The sequence below is a fragment of the Anoplopoma fimbria genome, chromosome 3, assembly GCF_027596085.1.
Source record: "Anoplopoma fimbria isolate UVic2021 breed Golden Eagle Sablefish chromosome 3, Afim_UVic_2022, whole genome shotgun sequence".
NCBI lineage: Eukaryota > Metazoa > Chordata > Actinopteri > Perciformes > Anoplopomatidae > Anoplopoma > Anoplopoma fimbria.
Window position 1 is genome coordinate 19,658,552 of NC_072451.1, and position 22,451 is coordinate 19,681,002.

A 22,451-nucleotide genomic window follows, 5' to 3' on the forward strand; every position below is an offset into this window, starting at 1 on the left:
TGTTTCCTCACTCGGGCGACACAAGGCTAAGATTAGAGCAGGAGACGCGCAACTTGGAGAATAAACATTTACTATTCCACTCATGCACTTTTTTACACATCATTTAAAAAAAAAAAAAAAATGTTTAGAGAAGGAAAACATATTTTAAGATCAGACACCTTTCTGTGAGACAAAACAGTCCATGTCACCAAACTTTTCTTTATTTGGCATGTGACTGGGATTTAGCAGACAATAGTTGTAAAAATACGTTATTCATATACACCTCTAGTAAAAAAAACTATTGAAAACATCTAAAAATATACAGTGAAACATAACAGCAGAATAAAAACAATTTGCTGGAGTAGGAGGGGTGTAGGGAGTATTTTACAAGGTAACTGAGTAATTCTAACACATAACAGTCATAGTTTCCTCTGCCCTCAGTCCTCTGGTATGGCCCAGACATTTGGTACCAATATGTGCCCGCACTTCAGAAGAGACAGTTCATGCACTTCACAGCCTTGCTGCCGTAGTCCACACACTCCGGTCCGATGCACTGGCAGCAGGCGTTGTGAAACCAGCGGTACTTGGATCCTCCCATTGACTCACAGTATAGTTTACACTGGCGGATAGACACGCAGTCGTCAAAGTAGACCACCGTGCACATGTTCTCTGAAAGAAAAATTGTAAAAAAAAAAAAAAAAAAAAAAAGAAGGGGAAAGAAAAAAATGTGAGTCACAAATCCAGTAAAACGTGGTTCATAAAAACAAGCAGCATTTTAAAGTAATTACCTTTAACTCTGAATGTTTCTACTTTTACTTCAGGGAAGGAAATTAATTTGCTGCAACTGAGTATGACCATATGTGTTGGTGAGCTTAATGAGTAAACTGCTCAGCTTTGTGGGAACACTCCCATTATGAGTGTGTCTTTACAGCAAAAAGTACTGGCTTATAGGCAGACAGTCAAAACAACCACTATTGAAAATAAATAAATGACACAGGAAAAACACTTTTAACAAGGTTCCATTACTCAAACTGGAGTTCTTTTGGCATTCCTGTCCTCCTGAAATGATGAAAACCTGACCCAACTCAAACCGGTCTTCAAGTTCAAGACTTTGTAGTCTGCTTCAGCTCTGGGCAGGGCCAAGTTTTATTACCATGGGTATAAGTGTGTGTGCAAAAATGAAAATGAAAAATTTGACTGAACCTGACAGGACCAGAAAAAAAAATGAATAGCAATGTGAATGTGAATAAAGCACGCTTTGTTTTTTAATGTAATGTAACTTTTTCAGAATCTGAGTAATGTTAGATGCAAGCTCTCTATTAAAGCCTCAAACCAATGTGATGCTGCACATAATCAAACAGCAAGTAACAAATCACTGTTCTTCAACAGAAGTACAGCAGAATAGACGTATAAAGAAGCATAAAATAGAAATACTTCAATATATCAGATTACCTCAAAATAATATTTACATTAAGTTATGTACTGTACCAGTCAAAAGTTTGGACACACCTTCTCATTCAATGGTTTTTCTTATTTTAATTTTAATTTTTTTCTACATTGTAGATTAACATTGAAGACATCCAAACTATGAAGGAACACATATGGAATTATGTGGTAAACAAACAAATGCTCAACAAACCAGAATATGTTTTATATTTTAGATTCTTCAAAGTAGTTGAATGAGAAGGTGTGTCCAAACATTTGACTGGTACTGTACAGTGGTTATTTTACACTAAATAAAACTTACACTTCCCATAAAGAGGAATGATATCAATCAGTAAATGCATATAATATAGATAAAATCTAGATTTCTGCGGGCTAAAATAATCCTTGAAAGCTGAAGTGTTACCTTGAGTGTCGTAGCTGGCGTGGATACTGTTGCTAGGCACAGAGACGTTCTGAGGCTGGCTGTCGAGCGACTCCAAGAAGGACACCAGGTTCTCGTGATGGGAGAGCTCCTCGGCGACGGGGAAGGACACCACCATCATGTTGATCGGCGCGTCGCCCTCTGTGAGGGCGCGGAACAGCGAGGGGATCGGACGGTGCAGCTCCTCCACGGTGCTCTTTGACGTAGCTGGAGTGTCGCTGTAGTTCTTGGGGTTACACATCCCTGACATGAAAAGATGGATGGAGGCATTAAAAGTCAGTTCGTGAAAAATACAAAATAGTTTGTCTCTATTCAGCCATGCAGATAGTTTTATTTTCACAGGGTTTTTGAGATACAGCATCTGTCCCTTTTTTATCAAATGGAGTTTGTGGTGGTCACAGTTTTTAAAAATGTAAGACAGACTGTGAGAAAAACCTAATTTTGAGGAAACGGCCTTTAAAAAGATACATATTGTAAAATTTCATACATTTTGAAAGACTCTACTGGTTAACAGGGTAAAAATAACCTAATTGATATCTTTATGAAACTTCTCCAGTTGATTACTTACATTAAGATATTTCTTTTTTGCATTTCAAGTTTTCTGAAATTGTATGTCTATATATTCAAATTAAGCATTATCCAATGGTAACTTTTGGTGAATTTAGGAGAAATCTACAGACGCAAATAGACAAAGTAGTAAATTAAGCACCTAAATGTGTATTTTGGATGTTTTCTTTCCATTAGGCTAAAAAGAAGACATATTATGGAAGCAAAATAGCTCAGACTTCAAAACTATATGACTTTGTTCATATACTGCATATTCTAAATACTGTTACAAAACTTTCTCAACACTGCCCGGTATCCAATTCTAGTGGAGAAACATAAGTCATTAGTCAAATTAATTGATTAAACTAACAACGGTTCTTTTTTTTTTTTTAAATCAGCCATTAAGAACCCAACATTTTTAATATGTGTTTCATTATCGAACGTCCACTCTTCTTCATGTCTTCAAACTCCTTTAAAATCCCAGTTATATTAGCAAGAACCCGACCTCATGTCCTCTGGTTGAATAAAACTAAAGGGTTTTTGTTTTTCTTTTGTAGTTTGGGTGAATTGACCCTTTAACCAATTTGGCATGGTTTCATAGTTAAACGGTTTCACACATGATTTCAACTTACAGGGGCAGTTTTGTAAAACCACACAGCTGTCAAGAGTATCTTGTCTCAATTAAGATCCTTTTAACACTTCATTTAATTTCCAAATACAGTAGTAATCGTTTGACAAAGTCCCCACATCCTCCGATAGGATCTTCTTAAGCCTTCAAATGAGTCAAAGTGAATTACAGCTAATGGGTAAATCATTTAATGGGGAACCGAGTTTGACAGTAGAATTGGATTACAAACCAATGCTAAAAGCAGAGCCAGAGCAGCTGTTTTAGATAAAGCTTACACATGGGTCCTCCCTTCATGTCCTCACTCCCTCCTCCTCCCTTCCTCTAAAATACAAACTGTCCTCTCCCCACCGCTCCTCTACTGGGCTGCTCTAACCACTCGCAGATACACACTTCAAAGTAGCCAGCATTTGGCACTGATAACATGTTTAGAGTGGAAACTTACTTAAAGTGGTCATAAGGCTAGCGCTCTGAGAAAAAAAAAGAAGAGCATATAAATGAGAAATATATTCTAGTTTAAAGCAACAGGCTGTCCTCAGTGTTTTGTAAAAGGCCTGTTCAGGAGGAAAGCTCCACCAGCGTAACATCTGTGCAGCAGCAAGTTCAGCGCTCAGTCAGATTCTTGTGTTGATGTTCCACATGAAAGAGTTTTAATAAAGCCTCCTTGTCAGCACATACAATAATACCTGTCTGTCAAAGCTGATCTGAGAGCCTGCTGGTTTACAGGGGCGGGGCAAGAGAGGTAGGAAGTGTGGCTTAGGCCCCTTTTGGTGGCCATCCTACCAGAGTAGGACAGTGATATGGTAGCTGGGCTACCGGGGACTGACCCGCCAGTAAAGCCCCGGTAGCCCAGCTACCATATCACTGTCAGATGGGTCACAAAGAACCATCTGAGAAGGCGTCTTTGGAAACTGTTTGGAAAAGGGCAGGCACTTTCAAAAAAATATGTGGCAGGTGATTGGATCCATTTGTCAATCAAACTGAGTTGGGAGAAGAGTAAAAAAACATATTTTCCATCAAGAAAAGACTTTAGTGCCATTATTTGATCTTCTTAAGAAATACTCTCCAGTTCTGATATAACTGATGGTACTGCAGCATCTACGCTAACCTGGTGCCGCCATTGTTGTTTAAAATGAAAAAGTCTTGCACACACCTAAGCCACGCCCATAGCTGCCAGCAGCTCCTCACAGGACACTGATTGGTCCATAACTCTGGCCTATGAGACACGCATTACAACGCATTACTTGAAGCCTGACAATAATCGACTTGGTTTGATATGTGATCCGAATCCAGCTGCCATGCACAGCAACCATGGAACCTCTGTATGAACATGTCCTGTGACTGCAGAAAGAAATGCAAAAAATGACCAGAAAGATGCACAAAACTACGCGCGAAATGGCAAATAAGTGATGCAGAACGAGACATAGAACAACATGCAAAAAGATGCAGAGCGACAATAAAGACATGCAAAACAACCACAGAGACACAAAACAAGACACAGAATGACTTGTAGATATAAAAGGACTAAAAGGAGAAGCAAAATGACACCAGAGATGCAAAAAAAAATCATAAAGAGACACAAACAGACTATGAAGTGTAGCAAAAAAGGAGACCACAGACACGCAAAATCACACGCAAAATGACTAAAATAAAAGCAAATCAGCCTAAAAAAGATTCAGAACGACAACAAAGAGACACAAAACAAGCCAGCCTGTGTCTCTCGTTCCAATAAAGCTTGTGTTGGGGGTCTTTTCCATGTCTGTGTCTAAAAACCAAGTCTTAAAATTTGAGTCTGACGCTCATTTATACCTATTTTACAAAAGTGCCTCCATTCTTTAAATCTGAGCCTCAGTATGCCGCCTGCCCCCCCCCCATTCACAAGTTCCCCGCCCCTGCTGGTTTTGAAGCAGGTTACAGATGAAGAGAGGAGTTAACAAGCCGAATGTCTCCTTGTTTCACAAATCCGGTCGTTGTGGATCTCGCTGGGATTTATACCCCCATCGCACCTCGTCGCCGGGAGGCTGAAAGTCAAAGTTCATTTGAGCGGGTCGACCTCCTCGTCCCCCCTCTCTTCCGGCTTCTCCATCCTTTGATCTTTAGGAGGACTTCGAGACTTCCTGTCCACATGTGTAGGTGCTACTCGGTAGTGACAATATCCCCTTTAATTTCCTGCGCTCTCATAAGCGGTGGTCCTTCCCCGCTCTGTTTTGCATTAACCTCCACGTTGTCACCTCTCAGAGGCACCTTCGGTATCTGGCTTCACTCTCCTCACACTCATCTCGTATCAGCGCAGCAACACTCTGAACAAACTGGGTCCTTTCTAAACCAGCATGCTTCTCAACTGTTAAGTGCAACAGCCAGAAGCTCATTTTTCACAAGCTTTTTTTTTTTTACATGGAGAAAGTGCTCTGCGGGCAAGGTGACTGAGACGAGTGTCACATGTGTGGAATGAGCTTAGTGCCAGAATCATTTTAAATATGTCGCAATCACAGTATGATCAACGGGGCTCATAACTTACTGTTATATTACGTTCTGTCACCTGGACTTAATTTAACTCAAATTAACATAACTTCTTCTTTTGACATGGTTCATACTACACACTTGCTTGTTGTTTATACTTAACAAGGCTCTTTTCCCTGTATATACTGCTTGTGTAAATACTGTCCACATCACAGTTACATCACAAATATATCAGAGCTGCAATCACTCATAGCACATGCATATTTTTATATTGGTTGTATGTTCATTTTGTACATTAAATAATTTGGTAACTTTACTTTAACCCTCGATTTAGCATTTATAAGCAGTATGTAATCAAATACATGGTTTATAGAATGGTATAATATAGGTGAGAGCAAATACAAGAGTATAATTATAACTCTTCCTGTTGGCATCCACAAGCAGAGGCTGCTGTTTAAACATAGACTCTATATAAGAAGTGGATCAGCGTGAGGTCACTCATTGGTTTGTGGGCAATACAGTTTTGGAACCTTGAGTTCGGCATTTTGGCTGTCGCCATCTTGGCTTTTCGAAACTACAGAAGTGACACGAGTGGCTGGAGTTAAGTATAAGGGACACTCAATGAGACTTTTAGGCGACCAAAAAATGTTACAAGTAACTTTCACGAACTGAAAACACACTGTGAGGACAACTCCCAGACTGGACAACGCCGTGGAAGCGACTTGTCCACCACCACTATGTAGCCTTATTGGCTTTATAATCTATTTTTCTCTAAATGGGACTAAATCATTTATTTTATAAACATCATGCAATATTGAAGAAGACTTGAAACTAGTGACTGAGGCCATTAACTCATGTGCACAATATTTACTGAGGTAATAAATCAGTGCAAAGTAGAGTCATTTTCTCATTGACTTCGATACAATCTGACTTATTTTTGTAACCAGAGGAGTCGCCTCCTTAAGGCCATTACAAAGAACGCAAGCTTAAGGCACTTCTGCATTACTTCACTGTGCAGACCCGCAGGTTTACATCTGTGTATTATAAGATTATGTAAGACTATATAGTAAAACACAGGTGTAAAAATACTAGCAATAGTCTTCACAGGGGCGGTTAATTGTTAACAAACACTGCACATTGATAAACACCTAAAAATGCCATTAAATCTGCTTACTTTATAGGGAGATATAATCGATTTATTAAACTGTCTATATGCTGCTCATACATTATTAATGGGGGTTTATAGTAAAGTGTTAAGATTCATTTTTATATAAATCTACATTCACAACAAAAATGTAATCTATCACTCTTACTGTACAGCTATGACATGAACACAATATGTTAAGTGGCTGACAATTAAAGATATTAAAATGAATATGTCACAGTCAAGAACTCTACAAATGATGGTGTAAATTAACTTTAAAAATGATTTTGAATGAAAAAACTTTGCACATTAAAAAAGCATCCTAAAACTGAAATAAATTATAACGTTTTTATTCATGAATTCAGACTGCAATTTCTAAAAAATATTTTTGTCCCATTTTGAACGGGAGATATGATGGTTAAAGTAAGTGTTGAACAGCAGTAGCACCAGATAATAAAATCCTACATGAAGGATGAACAGAGTTACGCGCATTACATTAAAATCTAATTCAATTTCACTCCTGGTTTCACATTAAATTGTGCCTCAACCTTCCAAAAGCAAACCTGACAAATGTATCATCAAGACATCTCAAATGCAAATCTTTGCCGGCACTTATCTCTTTTACAGATGTTCAGCTCAACCGTCATCACAGAACGTGGGCTACACAGAAAAGTCCAAAAATGATATGCTGACTTAACTTTGCTGCTGTCAGCTGTAAAATATGTTGCTAATAAACGGAGACGCAGCACTCACCCACGCAGTCGCAGCACTCCTCCCAAAGGTTCCCCAGACACAACATGCACTCTTTACAGCATGAACAGTTCCCATCAGACGGACGACACTGGCACAGCTCCTGCGGGACAAACACACAAATCAGTTACATATAAAATAGAGACAAAGAACATCACAGATCCATGTCCGTCACCAAAATATAGTACTGTTTGGTAGCCTGATAGTAAAGACTGAATTTTGATTTTGTTTCCCTTTTGAATTGTTGATAAAAACAGATTTGGGCAGAAATTCAGAAGTCTGGGAAGCGTGCTGATAATTTGGAGTTGAGCAGCAGATATTGGACATGATACATGGCTAGATGATACTTTCCAGGCTCTTAATTAGGGTTATCATTTGTGTTGATTTGACATTGTCTTTACTCCCTCATTGTTTGGTGTCCCACGGATCCCAATGCTGCCCTGTACATTTTAAGATAATAGGAATAATTGAAAATCTACCAATCTTTTCTTTTAAATGTTCTCTGAAACCCCAAACAGAAGTAATGTACCATTTCTTGTAGCGGTGTGAAACACCATTAGCTAAAAAAAAATCATGTTAACATGCCATTTTTAAAACAAAATTGAATGTGTTAAACATTAGCGTCAAATAGGGTGAATACAAACAAGTAAACTCAACAAGTGAACCAAGCAGCAACAAGATGCAACCTACACATTTTGTAAAAATTCAAAAACAATGGTATAATAGTTATGGATTTCTTCTATTTAAAAAATAAAATAGAATAAAAAGGTTGAGCTTTATTATTAACCATTTAATCGCAATCAGCCCGAGATGTCATTGCTTAATTACTTTTTACAAAATGTTGTAGTGAGAATAATAATTCCTACCGAGCTAATCACTTTAGTTTTAAGAAGATTGGAAAATGCAACTGTCCATCATACATTCAAATGAAATAAAGAATACTTTTCATTATAAAAAGATCAAGGTCTGATGGGTGCAGTAGCAGCGTCAGGGTTAGAAAACACACAGCAGACAGAACACAACACGTAGACTCACTCTACAAACAGGAGACGTACCATTACAACGTCAACACAAAGAGCAACAGCTGCAGGTTTGCTTCATGTTGTACAGTAACTATTACTGCACGACATGTGTGGCATGTCTGGTATCCATGGAAGTATGCAACATCGTGATAACTGTGAGAAAAAATAATAAACCTCAGCTGTATTTCAATACAGGAACACAGCAGGTTCTGACACGTCCAACCTGACAGTATTCAAAACTTTTTCTTGAACACGCTAGGCTTCTGACAAGTACTGTACTCAACACAAGTACGAATTATGGTACTTGTACTTTACTTGTGTTTCCATTTTATGCTACTTTAAACTTCTAATCCAAGTACTTTTTACTTCACTACATTTGTCTGATAGCTATAGTTACTTCTCAGATCAAGACTTAGGACTAAAACATAAAATAAACTTTGTTACAGAGTTAACCAACCGACAGTTCATACAGTTGTTAAAATGTAACACTTCAAAATGGAGACATTTTGCATAATGGCTGCTAATAATTTAACTTGCGTATTTCTTTTTCATTGTAGTATTACTATATATCTTCCTCCAACACTGCTGACTGAGTTTTCATTTCTTGGCAGTCCTTACGTCTTTAGGGATAGTTCAAGATGAGTCATCATTCCAAATCACAAAGGTCAAGGGTAAGTCTTGAGCAAAAAAAGTTATTAGCTGACATTTTGTGAATGTGGTGACTGAAAAAAACTCCAGGGTGCACAGACAGTTTTGGACTTGCAGTAGTTTCTCATGCACATTTTGTCCACAATGTTATTTGCAGCATTTTGGGTGCGCTCGCTTTCAGCTTTACCTCAGAATAGAGTGGTTTGCCTCACTGTATGACCGTCTGACTGCTCTTTGCATAAATGCCCCCGTGTAACCAGAGCTTAGGGACTACTATGTTATTATAGCTGATTGCAACCCGAGTTGTTATAAACCAGAATTATTCTTTAAGTCAGGGATGCACGACTAAAAACACACTGACCTTATTAAAGGATCAGGTATCGGCAAGAATCGCTGACCAAAAAAGATCCAAATTAAATAGTCTGTTGTCAATGTCATTATAACATTTAATGTTTATGCTTTCAGTTACATTTATGTTACCTTAATAAAAAATAAATCCAATAAGGTTCATGTAGTATGGAAGAGGTTGTTGATCAGGTTTTGATATCGACAAGTTGATTTGATTTATTTAAAAGAAAAGAAAAAACACAATATTAATGTAAACAGAAAATGAAAAAGCACCAATCTCCCCCAGTTTTAATTAAAGACGTTCAACTAAAATAAACTTAACTGATTATCATTTTTTAACACAAATAATTGGTTTCAAAACATATATTTGTTATCCTGTAACCAAAGTATCACACAGATAACAAAGGTAATATGAAACCTTTACAGAAGTAGAATAAATAAATAAACAAACTCCAAGAAAATAACTGAGACTGAACCTTAACTAAACACTAAAAAGTTTAAGGCATTAGAGTAAATGTCCCTACATGAAGTCCTAATCAAGTGCAAGTGTCAGGTCTGAAACCTACAGCTCGGACATATTTAGTACAATATACAACCTGTCAGCAAAACAAACTGCTTGTTAGAAATTATAGACAAGGCAGCAGTGAAACTAAAACAAGGATAAAAAAGTTTCCACAAACTGCTGATTTTACAGCTTTGTTATGAAATTAATGCATGCAAGAAGTATTTATATCCTGTTAAAGTTATTTCTTGCAATTTCTTACGTACAGATCTTTTCATTTTTGTTAATATGCTTCGTGCACAGGCGGGGGAAAAAATAAACTCTCTTGCCGAGAACTTCTTGCGTTGCTTTATATAGATGGAAGGTAATATTATTACAAGAAGGTCTGCAAACATCCAAAAACATGCAACCTCTGCTGATCCCATAACTCTCCAACAAACACTTAAATAGCTTCATTCCTCAACGTCAGTTTGTCTCGGGGGACGCAGAGACAGTGAAGGAAACTAAACTCTAAAAACGTGTAGGTGGGGCTGAAAAGTGGGTCTTTCTCCCCCCTTCTGTTCTCTCCTGACACAGAACAGGGAGCACATTCCTCCAAGTCAAGGTCACCGCCGATGAGGGAGGTGGGGATGGGGGAGAAACCGAGCGAGGGAGGGAGGGAGAAGAAAACACCTGGAGAACAGAACATGGCTGCTCCCTTCACCCCCAAACAACACACTTCCCCCTCCCTTTCTCCCTTGTTTTCTCTCCTTTCAGACTTTCTTCCCTCCCCCTCATGCCCTCCCTTCTCTCTTTCTTCCCATTTGCTTTCTTTTTTCTATATTTCTTCTCCTCCTTTATATCTTCGCAGAAGCCGTCTCCTACACAACAACAGTCCCCGGCGATGATAAAAGACTCTCCAGTGACTCACCCAGTGACGGATCGCAAAACCACACACACAGTTCACTTAATCACCAGCCTCTCAATCCCCAAACCTCTGATCAGGATCTGATCCCGTGAGTAATTATGACTCTCAATAGGTGGAATTATATATGTTATAAAAAAGAACTGTTGCCACGGTGAAACACATCCATCTCATATTTCACAATTCAGAATTTTTTTTTGAAAGCGTTCAATAAAAAACGCTTTAACAGACATGAAGGTTGTGTCAGTAACTTCCTGTTATCATAACAGACTTAGTTAAACAAACAAGATATATTTTCAGAGCCAGGATCTTCTCATCTAACTAACTCTGATCTAAGAAAGTGAAATTCCCAAAATCTCAAATGATTCCTTTCGCAAATAGTGCTGGATGATATGGCTTATAAATAATATCAGGACATTTCTAGGCTATGCGGCAATAAATGATATGAATCTAAATGTTTTCATATTTTGTCTAAAATAACATTATTGTTTGGTTTAACCCTTTGATGATGAGCGCGATCATTCTAGCAAACTAATCAGATTTTAGAGGGAAACAGCTAGTTTATGACATTTTAAAGGACAATTTTGACCAATAAAACTAGGTTGGATGTGGAGAAAATGCGCGGAAATTCAAGAAATAAACCCAGGGGGAGCGTTTTTTAAAAACAAGCGGCACATCGCTCAGGCTGTCCGCTGACACAGAGCATGTTAGGGCGTCTTCATTGGGTATAATTGAAACAATCTGATGTTCTCTTGTTCGCATCGTGTCCAGTTTAAGAAGAGGTGTCGTACATCTCACACACTCGACCCCTTCTTTTTCTGTCTATGAAAAAGCAAAAAGTAAATTTGGGTGTGCACCATACTCATTTGTCAATATATTTTTGTTCATGGCTGGTAGCACCCTAAAGAATATATTTCAAACAAAGCGAAAGCATTTCTTTAAACATTTTAAAAGTCATGATGAGTCTAAATAGCACTCTTACTGAAAACTATAACAACTGAAATAAGAGCATAAAAAACAAACAAAACAATATTTTCATCCAAAGACGGTGAACATGTAGACCATTTTGCGTGATTTTGAAATGATTTTGTCAAACGTTTATCAAGCAAAGCATGGCAAACATTCTCTGGTTCCAGCTTCACATAGTTAAGGATTTGTTGTTTTTCTTTGTCTTATATGTTGTAAATTGAATTGAGTTTTGGACAGTTGGTTTGACAAAAAGAATTAAAAGAAGTCACCTTTGGTTTGTAGAAACTTGTGATGGGCGTTTTACTCACTACTACAACATTCAACAGGTTTAAACAATCGCAAAACTACGACCAACAACTTCCTCACTGCACTGGATGAGGTTATCTCAACGACTTTTAAGAGCTCCCATTAGGCTTCCCTCAAGCGGGAGCTGCTGTAATCAGTCAAAACTCAGCTGCAGCGAGAGACAAAAGGACTCTGGAGAGAAAGTGAACATGTGCCGCCTCGTCCTGCCGAGCCGACCGCTGCTGTGTGTTAACTCTGAAATCTGCTGCCCCACCCTGCTGAACAGCCCGGCCCGGACAGAGTCGGCCTGTGGATCTCTGCACCAAACTGTATATTTCCCTTCAGCCAACCTCCCCCAACACACACACACACACACACCTCCTGACCCTAACCTCCCCTCCGTCCCTCCCTCCTCTCAGGTTCTCCCACCCCCTCAGGGTTTTTTGGGGGGGAATTTCAGACAAATGACTTGAGATTGCAGCAGAGCGTAAAAGCGAGCGTCGGACAGCAGATCGCACTAATCACAAGCAACGTGGAGCTTCTAGAGAGACGGGCCAAGAGGTAGGAAAAGTTTCTCCTTCATGGCACACGCACCATCGCTCTCGCCTCTTGACAGCTAGCGAGTCGGTGTCGGCGGGGTCGCGGAAGCTACAGAGCTACAGTGATTCATCGGGCGAAAAATAAGCCACCTGGAAGTAAAGAAGAACAAGCAGCAGCCACAAATGTTCTGCTGATCACAGGAGGTTTAAGTCGTACAGGAGGAGGAGCAGAAGCTGGTGGTTTTGGTAGCACTAAGTGTGCAGACTGTAAACTATAAAAAGGACCACGAAACACTTCATTTCCTGTGAAGATTGACTTCTTTTTTTTTTAAGTAGACTTGAAATTCTGCCTTTTTTCTTCAATTTTTTGGGTTAAAACTTTAAATTGGGCGGCATTGACATGCGAGTGCTGCTGAAACACCAAAATGAATTGATTAGTAAAAAAGGGGAAAATGTATAATCTATTGTTTAATTGTTAAAAGTAATTTATTAATAGATCAATTCCTCCAGATTACTGGTTCAAGCTTTTCAAGTGTGAGAATTTGTTTATTTATTTTCTTTAAAATCATTGTAAATCAGATATCTTTTTTTTGATTAAAACAAGTTGATCAATGGACTGTGGGAAATTTCAATAGGTACTACTTTAGAAACAATAAACAGATTGTATGGGCACTCAAAATCATCTTTTAAAGCAAGAACTTTTGAGTTCTTAATTCTGACAGACTCAAGTTGCCTAAAATAAAAAGCAACAGATTCTTAGACTTGGCTATTGGGTTTCTGAAGTCACATCTTGAATTAATTCATTGATTTTTCATCATTTCATTTTTTTATGGTTGCAGCTTTGAGAGTTATTTTTAAATGCATATATTATAAGAATTTATGTACTGCATGTTTTTGATTTGTCATTAATGGCTAATTCAAAGCAAGTTTCCCTTGAAGCAAAATAACAATTTAGTAATAGTTAGGATTCTGAAGCATTAAACTAAGTTGGGGGGGTCGTATTTTTAGCAGCGGCGAAGAGAGGCCTGCGACAAAAAGCGATGTCATGTCTATGGAAATCTGTGGCAGCTGCTCAGAGATAATGAGATGAAGTGCGGCCAAACTAAAAGTTGGGGGTATATTAACTTTTGGCAGCAAAGTGCGGCCAGAAAATGTCTGCAGCCACTTTATAAGGAGAACCCAACGTGATGCCTTAAAGTTGCTTTTTTTTTGTCTGACCAACAGTCCAAAATCCATAGATATTCAGTTTACAGATGATTTATCAAAAGAGAAAAGCATCAGATCCTCACAGGCATGACTGGCTTTTTGCTTTATAATGGATTTAGCAATAAATTGATCATCAGAATTGCAGATACATTTTCTCTTGATTGGGAGGTCTTAGTGGTTAAAAGGTACATCTGAAGCTCCATCATACAGGGATCATCAACAAATGCTAAAAAGCCAAAAAATAATCCTTGAAAAAAAGATTATAAATTAATTAACCTACTGTTTCAACTCCAATTAAAAAAAGCTCAACTTCCTGTGCCATGAACCGTGTCTACCTAAACGATCTGAAAAATCCAAAACATAAAAAAAATCCTGTAGTTCACTCACACAGGAACTGAGGTCAAACAGGTGAAACGGCCACTGAGGTTAAATACAGTACTTTAAAGATGTTAATGGGAGAGGCAGGTCCACTGAACGAACACACACACACACACACACACACACACACACACACACACACACACACACACACACACACACACACACACACACACACACACACACACACACACACACACACACACACACACACACACACACACACACACACACACACACACACACACACACACACAAAGGACAGCGCACAAGCAAGCAGCTCAAATTTGACTTGACAGGTGTTGCAGAGACAGGCCGACACTTCTCATGTTTTTCCCTCAAAAATAACCAGAATGCATGACAGACTGTGTGTTAGGTAGCGGAGTACCACCCCTCCACCCCTCACCCACTGGGCTTCAGAAGGGAGGGAAAAAGTGACACAAAGGAAGTGATGCTAGAAAGTCAACAAAAGTCAGAGGAGTTGACATTAAAATAAAAGAGGAAAAACCTCACATAAATCAAAGAGGTTGTACAAGTAGAGAGCAGGTGTGCAAGAAGCTGAACATTTAGATCACATATCTGCTGCTCGCTCTGGGAAAAACCTTCCCTCCGGACCTCACTCAGCTTATCGAAGGAATGTTTTTGGATTCTTCACAACAGAATCCATCTTTGTTCTCCGATCCAGTTCTCCATCAGGAACGATTTTAAATTAACTTTGGCTGCTGCTGCTGGGTTTTGTTTTTATGTGAACTATTTGCACAAAACTGATGTTACAACAGAGTAGACATACTTTCTTGTGTAGATTTGAGTCTGTCCTGCCAGTTTAATGCTCATTTAAATTGTATTAAAAGAAGGTTTGACTCTTAACTTGAACTCAACTCTGCCTGCAGGCAGCGTTTAATTTGTGGTCTGATCAAGAAAAACAACAATCTCTGCTTACACGAAAACAGCTGCAACACTTTAGGAGGAATAGCTTGAATTTGGCTGCACTCATGTAGAAAGTTCCCACTTGTTAATCGACAGAAAAGATCAGCACTCAGATCAGATTATCCGTCTGCAACCAGAAAGCTTTTTTTGTTTGAGCAGTGATGTAGAGAATAAAAAAAATACAAGTCTGTGTACATTTTTAAAGAAATCTTTGAAGATGCAAACCACATTTTCATGTAGTTTAACAGCCGTTTGACATCAACAAACAGAATTACATTCATTATAGTCCAAATTTAAAGTACGAAAAAGTGACATTTCGTAAAGTGGGTTAGATTTGGGTGGAATTCTTTGCTTGTGAGTCAGAAATTTGTTGCTGCCATGTTTCAGAAGGGGAAGGATGAGTCGTTCGTGGTACAAACATCATGCATCCGACGCTCTCAGTGAAAGTGTGTTTATAGAAAGTGAAAACATTAACGTCCTTTACCTGGATGAGACACTTGCTGACGTCGCTCGCACAGAGGGCTTTGTTGCAGCCGGAGGTCAGAGACAGTCCTGATAGGAGGAAGAGGAGAGTGGCGGCGGCGGGGAGGATCAGCTGACCAGGCCTCATCCTGACAGCTCACCAGCACGGCACTGGAAAACACCTACATCAACATGAGACACAGGACAGGACCTCAGGGACCAGCACAAATAAACAAAAGTTCATCACTGACATTCCACAGGAGGAAAAAGTGAAGAGCTGCAGTTGGTGCATAATAGATGAGAAGACAAAAAAAGTGAAAAAGTGGTGTCTGATGGTTAAACTACACTTGTTAGATTCCTCATACTGAGCAGGAGCCCTTTTATTTTTTTAGCCCAATACAGATCTCAAAAGGTAAATATTTTTTTATCCATCAACTCCATCAACTTTTTTTATCCATCAACTCCTGAGAAGATTTTAAACAACAATACTGAACAATGTTTTTATACATTCATACATTCTCTGTGATATCTGAAATCTTAATTTAAATTCTAAAAAGGGCTCTAAAGTGCAGCAAAAATTACATGTACACACATTTATAAACATATATATTATATATATATATATATATATATATATATATATAAATATAGTACCAGTCAAAAGTTTGGACACACCTTCTCATTCAACTACTTTGAAGAATCTAAAATATAAAACATATTCTGGTTTGTTGAGCATTTGTTTGTTTACCACATAATTCCATATGTGTTCCTTCATAGTTTGGATGTCTTCAATATTAATCTACAATGTAGAAAAAAATAAAAATAAAAATAAAGAAAAACCATTGAATGAGAAGATGTGTCCAAACTTTTTACTGGTACTGTATATATATTTTAATACACATTTTATATACACATTAATAAACACACACACACACACACACACACACACACACACACATATATATAAACATATATTTATATACACATAAATACATATACATACATTTTCCATATCTAAATATATATCAGCACACTCTTGACATGTAAACATCACATTTTAAGAGGCCTGCGTCACATTTCATTCAAAGCCAGAACTCACTCACGTTACTGTTACTAGATAACAACACACACACATCTGGCAACATCAGCTTCCTTTCACCTATTCCCCCCCCAAAGTGTAGCGCGTAACCCTCTCCTTGTAACACCTCCGCCACTTATGCTCCACAATGTTCCACTTCACATGACGGAGATGAAACATGTGAGAAACATTAGCTCCCTCAGTCATGAACGCGTTTCTCTACCTTCCTTTTTTGGGGGGGGGGGGGGCTCATCGCTAACACCGAAACTTTGTTTCACTCGCGCGCAGCCACGAGAGAGTTCACTGCAGGAAACAGCGACATAATAAAGAGAGAAGGAGTTTCAAACTCACCACAACGCTGTTAATCAATCCGAGACTTTTTCTTTTTAGGAGGCAGAGTGTCTGTTCTTCTCTTTGAACTTCTCCAGGATGGTGCTCTCTCTGCCGCCGCTCAAGTGTCCACTGTGTCCAGAGGGCGTCAGTCTCTCCGCAGCACAGCGCGACAGGCAGTCGGGCGCCTTAAAGGCACACACTCCATTTTCTCTCCCACGTCTGAGGAGGAAAGCACCGGGTCAAAAACACACACACACACACACACACACACACACACACACACACACACACACACACACACACACACACCGGAGTGTCTTCAGGGTAACGGACATGAATGATCCGACTCACCTCACAATGAGCACCACCACCAGAGACAACATCTACATGTGCGCCACGCGGGAGTTGTGTGCGTAAAAGAGAATGTGCGTATTGTGCGTCAGGTCTGCTCTGTTTTAGCCTCTTTTTTTTTTTTTTTTTTTTTTTTTTTTTACACAAGCAATTCCTTGCCGAGCCTCCCCCCACTCCATTAAACAGTCCTTTGTCTCCCGTCTTATCAGCGGCCTTGTGAATGCGCTCATTAGGTGAGAAAGGCCGATTCGGAAGCTGTGAAGTGGCGCAGACTTCCCGCCGGGACGCGTCCTCCCCCTGGGCTCGGTTGTAGCTCATGGTCGCGGCAGAAACTTTCTCTCTGGTGGTTCGTTTCACTCCACAGGTGTTTACACGTGGTTTGCTTCATCAAACACAAACACATACAACAGGCCCCACTGAGGTCAGACAGGGAACGAGGCAGGGCCTTTTAATAAACTTGTATGATTTATTTAAGGAAAGTCAAAAAAAAAAAAAATCATAATCTTTAAACATGGTTAATTAATGATTATTGTGGTTTCTTATCATCAGATAATGAGTTTTTGAGTCTGAATCATGTAGTTGAGTTATGTTAGTATTGTGGTTTCAGGTAAATGTTATTATTTTGGAAAATACACTGCCAGTTATGAGGTAGCTACACATTTATTTCTAAATCTGATGCAGTCTAATACAACAGCAGTGCAATAAATCAAAGCGCTACAAAGGTTTATAATAGAGGTGTTGATTCAACACCATAGTCTTTTTTTTTTGGTTGCTTTGTCTTATTCTGAGGGAAGTTTCTCATATTGATGTGAATGGGAGTAATCCCCCCCAAAAACATGCTATGTTTAGGTGCAGTTTATGTGCTTCTACCTGCGTGTTGTTGAAGCCAATGAACAAGAACTACAAAGCAAAGGTTTTATACTTGAAACGTTTAATTAGCCCCTGTAAATGATTATGTGAATGCAATGAATGCCAAACATGCAGTAGCTACACAGTATGTTTGATTACTTAGCAATTTGTGTCTTTCAGAGAAGGAAGTTATTTTACTCTAAAAGTAAAAGAGTAAAAGTAACAAAACAGTTGTATAATACTCAAAAGTTAATGCATTCAAAAACATTTTATTTAAGTTAAGAGGTCATAAGTTGTCTAGTATCAAATGTAAAAGTACACAATGCAGAGATTATTATTTATCAATCATATTATTGGAATAGAATTGATGCATAATATGTAAACAGCATTTTAATATTGTAAAAGTCCCTGACTATGTATGACACATGATGGTTAATATTTAAGGAGCTCTTATCAATGCAAGCTCAATAAACTGACTGGATGATCAGTGTTGTGTACAGCGACATCTACTGGCTGAGGATGAAACTGCTGCAAGAGAATAAAAGAATAACTAAAGATGCATTTTAAATGTTAAAATTATGGATTATTTCTTGTTGGGCTGCAAGGCACGATTCATTTAATTAACAGTTAATCTTTTGATAGTAAAATGGACATTCAAATTTCTCAGAAGCTTGATTGTACTTGTAAAATATATTCTCATTGCAATAACAGCCAAATAGTGAAAAGCAGCAAATCCTGAAATTTGAGAAGCTGAAACCAGTTTGGCTGTGTAGCACTTTATACAACTAAAACACTTCTAATCAATAACAAAAATGTTTATTGACTAACTGATTAATCTGATTGTTTCAGATATAATTCCTTAAATGACACCATAACAAACACTTTTAATTTCACAACAAATAAAATTTATTCAATTATATATTACAAATATGTACAAGTCATGTAACAAGTAAATATTAAAATAGACATTTTTAGAACTATCGTTCAAAAAGGCATTATGTTGAAAAAATAGGTTTTGTTGTGATCTCACATTGAAACTGTAAAAGTATGCTTTTTCCCCCTCGGGCGCCACAACAGACTTTAATGTGCGCGAGACACAATGGACAACAACATGAGGAGTGAGGCAGCAGAAATGGACATAACACAATGGCGCAAAAATAAAAAGCTGGAACACGTCAGTAAACCTCACAATTATGTCCACAGTACAGCTTTTTTAGGAAAAAAGTACAAACAACGCAACGCATGCACAGCATTTAATTGCCAAAGTCAAAAAACACCAGCTGTGGCGTGGAACTCCAGATGAGGAAGGAAGAAACAGTAAAAACAAAAAACACAACATAAGCAAACACATGCTTAAGATTTTAAGCCAACGACAACAAGAACATCACCAACGAAGAGGACACTTGATATAAAAACCAACTTTGGTCCATTAAAACATGAGACGGAACAAGTTTACAATCAAAATATCTATTATTTTTTGTTTTTACAAGTTTAAAACAATAATTACATGGCTATTTACAAATGCACAATTGTTTTTTATGTATAAAATAAGTTAAAAAATTAAGAGCACAGTCTGTACACAATGTATGGACACTCATTTTGAAAACAATTGAACTCTCTCAGTTGCGTGACTCTGCTTGATGAGGTGGTCGCCGTCCACACTGCTTCTTGCTGCAGCTCTCCGCTCGGCCCGGCCCGCCCGGGCTTTTGGTCTCTGCTTCCTGGGCTTCATCTGCGGCCTGGAACCCCCTCATTCTTCACGAGGAACACTCGGCCTTCGTTCCTCGTCCTCGATGTGGGCGTGCCGGTTTTTCGACTGTTAAGTGCGCCGGAGTCAAATCGTCTTCTTCTCTGAATGCTCTTTTGTACCACCGCCACATTCTGAGTGCTTCACATTTTTCTTTCCTTTTCTCTCGAATGTGTGGGCTGCCTCTCGTGTCCGTGATACGGCGGACGCTGTGGCAAAGCACGTCTGTCCTACAGCTCATATCGGGGTGAGGTCGAAGTCGTCGTTGACCTCCACGAGTGGGATGTAGAACTCTGGAATCTCGAAGATGCTGGTGGACTTGTAGGTGGCCGGGTCCAGCTCCTGCAGCTTGAGCTGCCACTCCAGACGCTGCACAGCGTTCAGGGCCGCCGCCTCGTGCTGCTGCCTCATCAGAAGACACGTCTGCGGAGGGAAAAGGTACATTATTATTATATCCAACCAGATGGTCTTACTAAGATCGAGTTTGTCTGTTTTTTTGTGACAAACACAAAAAAGCACAAAAGAAGTGGCGAGAGTAACAAAAAGAAGGACAATTCGAAAGGAAAAGGCTGCGACTTTGGAAGACAGACATGATTTGTCCACTGCTGAAGCCTTGCATTAACCTCATACATTGTTTGCTATATTTTTGCACATAAAGAAGACTGTACATGTGTTCCCCTATCACATATATTAACAGGAACCCTAAACTGCCAATGAACAGGAGGAATGATTACAGTTAATAAAACCTCTGTATTACAGTTCTACAGGTTTCCTGCAAAAACACTAAACTTGTATAAAAGGAACCTCCCAGTCGTAATCAATGGATAACCCAAGTAAAAGATATGCGATGGATGTTTACCCTAAGGAATAAGGGGAGAACCTTCCCATAAAATGGTAAAAATGGATCATCTTCCTTGCAAGCAATGAGGACAAAGTCTCATCTGGATCTGAATACACACTGAAGGACATATGGACATGAAGATAGTAGACCAGGAAATGTATCCCCACGTGGTTCCAATGTTTTGTTTGTCCGTTCAGCCAGTTAACAGACCGTTAAAACGTTCAAGTAAACAGCTCGCCTTGACTAAGAACCGAAGTGCAAGGCCAAGTGGTAAATGTATCTGTGCAAGTAAAACCGGCATCCGTGACTGGAGACAAGCTTTTTTTTCTCTTTTTTTTTAAAGTATGATGTGTACTTTACTGTATTACATTATTTCTTAAATCTAGCCATAGGGCTGCAGCCTTAGGAAAAATGAAACCGGGTGTTTTTGAGGTCTACAAAGCAAAAATAAATTGCAACCTTGCTGGAGGAAAAAATAAGAGAAACATCTAGAAATATTTTTGTTATTAATTGATAAACATCAAAGATCACTCCTTACTCTGTGGTGAGTTTAAAGAAGACTCTTCACTCCAAACGCACCCGATTGTTAAATGGAGGTGGGCAGTGAAAACGGACAACAATCACAGCAGTCTCACCTTCAGTTTGTCAAACTTGTCATCAACATCTTGTAACCAGGACATGAACTGCCGGGCGTTGAATCGGTCTCTGACTGACGTTTTGCCATCGTCATTCTGTGAACCAAGCACAGAAACCACTCATCAAACACACATACATCTGCACGTTATTATCAAGAGCTGACTGAAAACAAAACACGGGACTAATGGAGAGCTGCCACTCACCTGGACGTCTTGAGGCATGTTGTACACTTCAGCATCCAATAAAACGGTACAGGCACTGAAAGGCAGAGTCTGATTGGCTAGTGTTCTCGCTGCCCGGTAATGGACACGTAAGACTTCCTGTTCATTTGAAACAATCAGCTTTTCCTGAAGGGAAGGGAGGAAAATAAGTCCAATTAATACAGTAAATCCAACATTATATGTGGTATTAAAAAAAAAAAATGTATAGCAAGTAACTTGAGCTCCACTTGAGAAACAAAAACAAAAAGCTCTGTGAGTTAAACTACGTACCCTTTCAATGCTGTGTTGTAGTCGTAGTTTCATACGGACCACCTCTTGCTGTTTGAACATCTCTTTCAGCTGCTCTGGTAATGATGGAGGCGGAGTTATCTGTTCAAACACAACAATGGAGAAGGCGACTGTTTAAATGCTTGTTTCAACGCTGCAGTGAGATGTCTGATGAGTCACAATGCAGATATCAGAGAGTAGAATATATTTATGTCATTTTATATTCCTTTTATTTGGACTGAATATTATCTTTACACCATATAAAAAGCAGATACGAATATTTGAACAGCTTTGGATACTGCCAAGTAGATAAGGGTTCTTTTCACACATCAGGGTTCAGTTAATTTGAATCAAACAGAGGGAATAAAATAATAATATAGAATCCTTTAAGTTTTGGTCCGTTTTGTGTTCAGTCAAGGTTTTAAAACAAACCAAGAAGAGCTTTGTGCATTTATTCATTGTCTGTGTTGTGACAAAGAACTCCAAAAGAAATAAGAGATTATGAATAGGTAGGGACAAACAACATGAGACGCATCTTGTACGGTAATATTACAAAGGGGAAGTACA

General features: G+C 38.8%; 2 protein-coding genes across 5 annotated transcripts in view; both read right to left on the reverse strand.

The window, feature by feature from the left end:
- Window positions 1-55: 55 nt before the first annotated feature.
- Window positions 56-17,419, reverse strand: twsg1a (twisted gastrulation BMP signaling modulator 1a). Its single transcript, XM_054596454.1, has 6 exons — window positions 17,324-17,419; window positions 16,991-17,191; window positions 15,584-15,743; window positions 7,375-7,474; window positions 1,829-2,089; window positions 56-648 (listed from the first exon to the last, which is right to left on the reverse strand). Exons 3-6 carry the CDS (start codon window positions 15,707-15,709, stop codon window positions 467-469), a joined length of 669 nt encoding a protein of 222 aa, XP_054452429.1. The 5' UTR covers window positions 15,710-15,743; window positions 16,991-17,191; window positions 17,324-17,419; the 3' UTR covers window positions 56-466.
- A 2,614-nt stretch (window positions 17,420-20,033) lies between these two features.
- Window positions 20,034-22,451, reverse strand: part of ankrd12 (ankyrin repeat domain 12) — a 34,481-nt gene continuing 32,063 nt past the window's right edge. For all 4 annotated transcript variants that reach the window (XM_054596778.1, XM_054596777.1, XM_054596780.1 and 1 more), the window contains 4 exons: window positions 21,888-21,986; window positions 21,600-21,743; window positions 21,396-21,491; window positions 20,034-20,342 (listed from right to left, as the gene is read on the reverse strand). In XM_054596778.1, coding sequence (XP_054452753.1) covers window positions 20,157-20,342; window positions 21,396-21,491; window positions 21,600-21,743; window positions 21,888-21,986 — 525 coding nt within the window. In that variant the 3' untranslated portion in view covers window positions 20,034-20,156. The remainder of the gene's footprint in view (window positions 20,343-21,395; window positions 21,492-21,599; window positions 21,744-21,887; window positions 21,987-22,451) is intronic.

Coding starts and splice junctions, on each gene's coding strand:
- twsg1a (XM_054596454.1), bottom strand. CDS start 15,709: ATGAGGCCTGGTCAGCTGATCCTCCCCGCCGCCGCCACTCTCCTCTTC. Junction 2,090..7,374: donor GGAGTGCTGCGACTGCGTGG/GTGAGTGCTGCG, acceptor TTTTCATGTCAG/GGATGTGTAACCCCAAGAAC. Junction 649..1,828: donor CGCCAGCTACGACACTCAAG/GTAACACTTCAG, acceptor TTTTTCTTTCAG/AGAACATGTGCACGGTGGTC.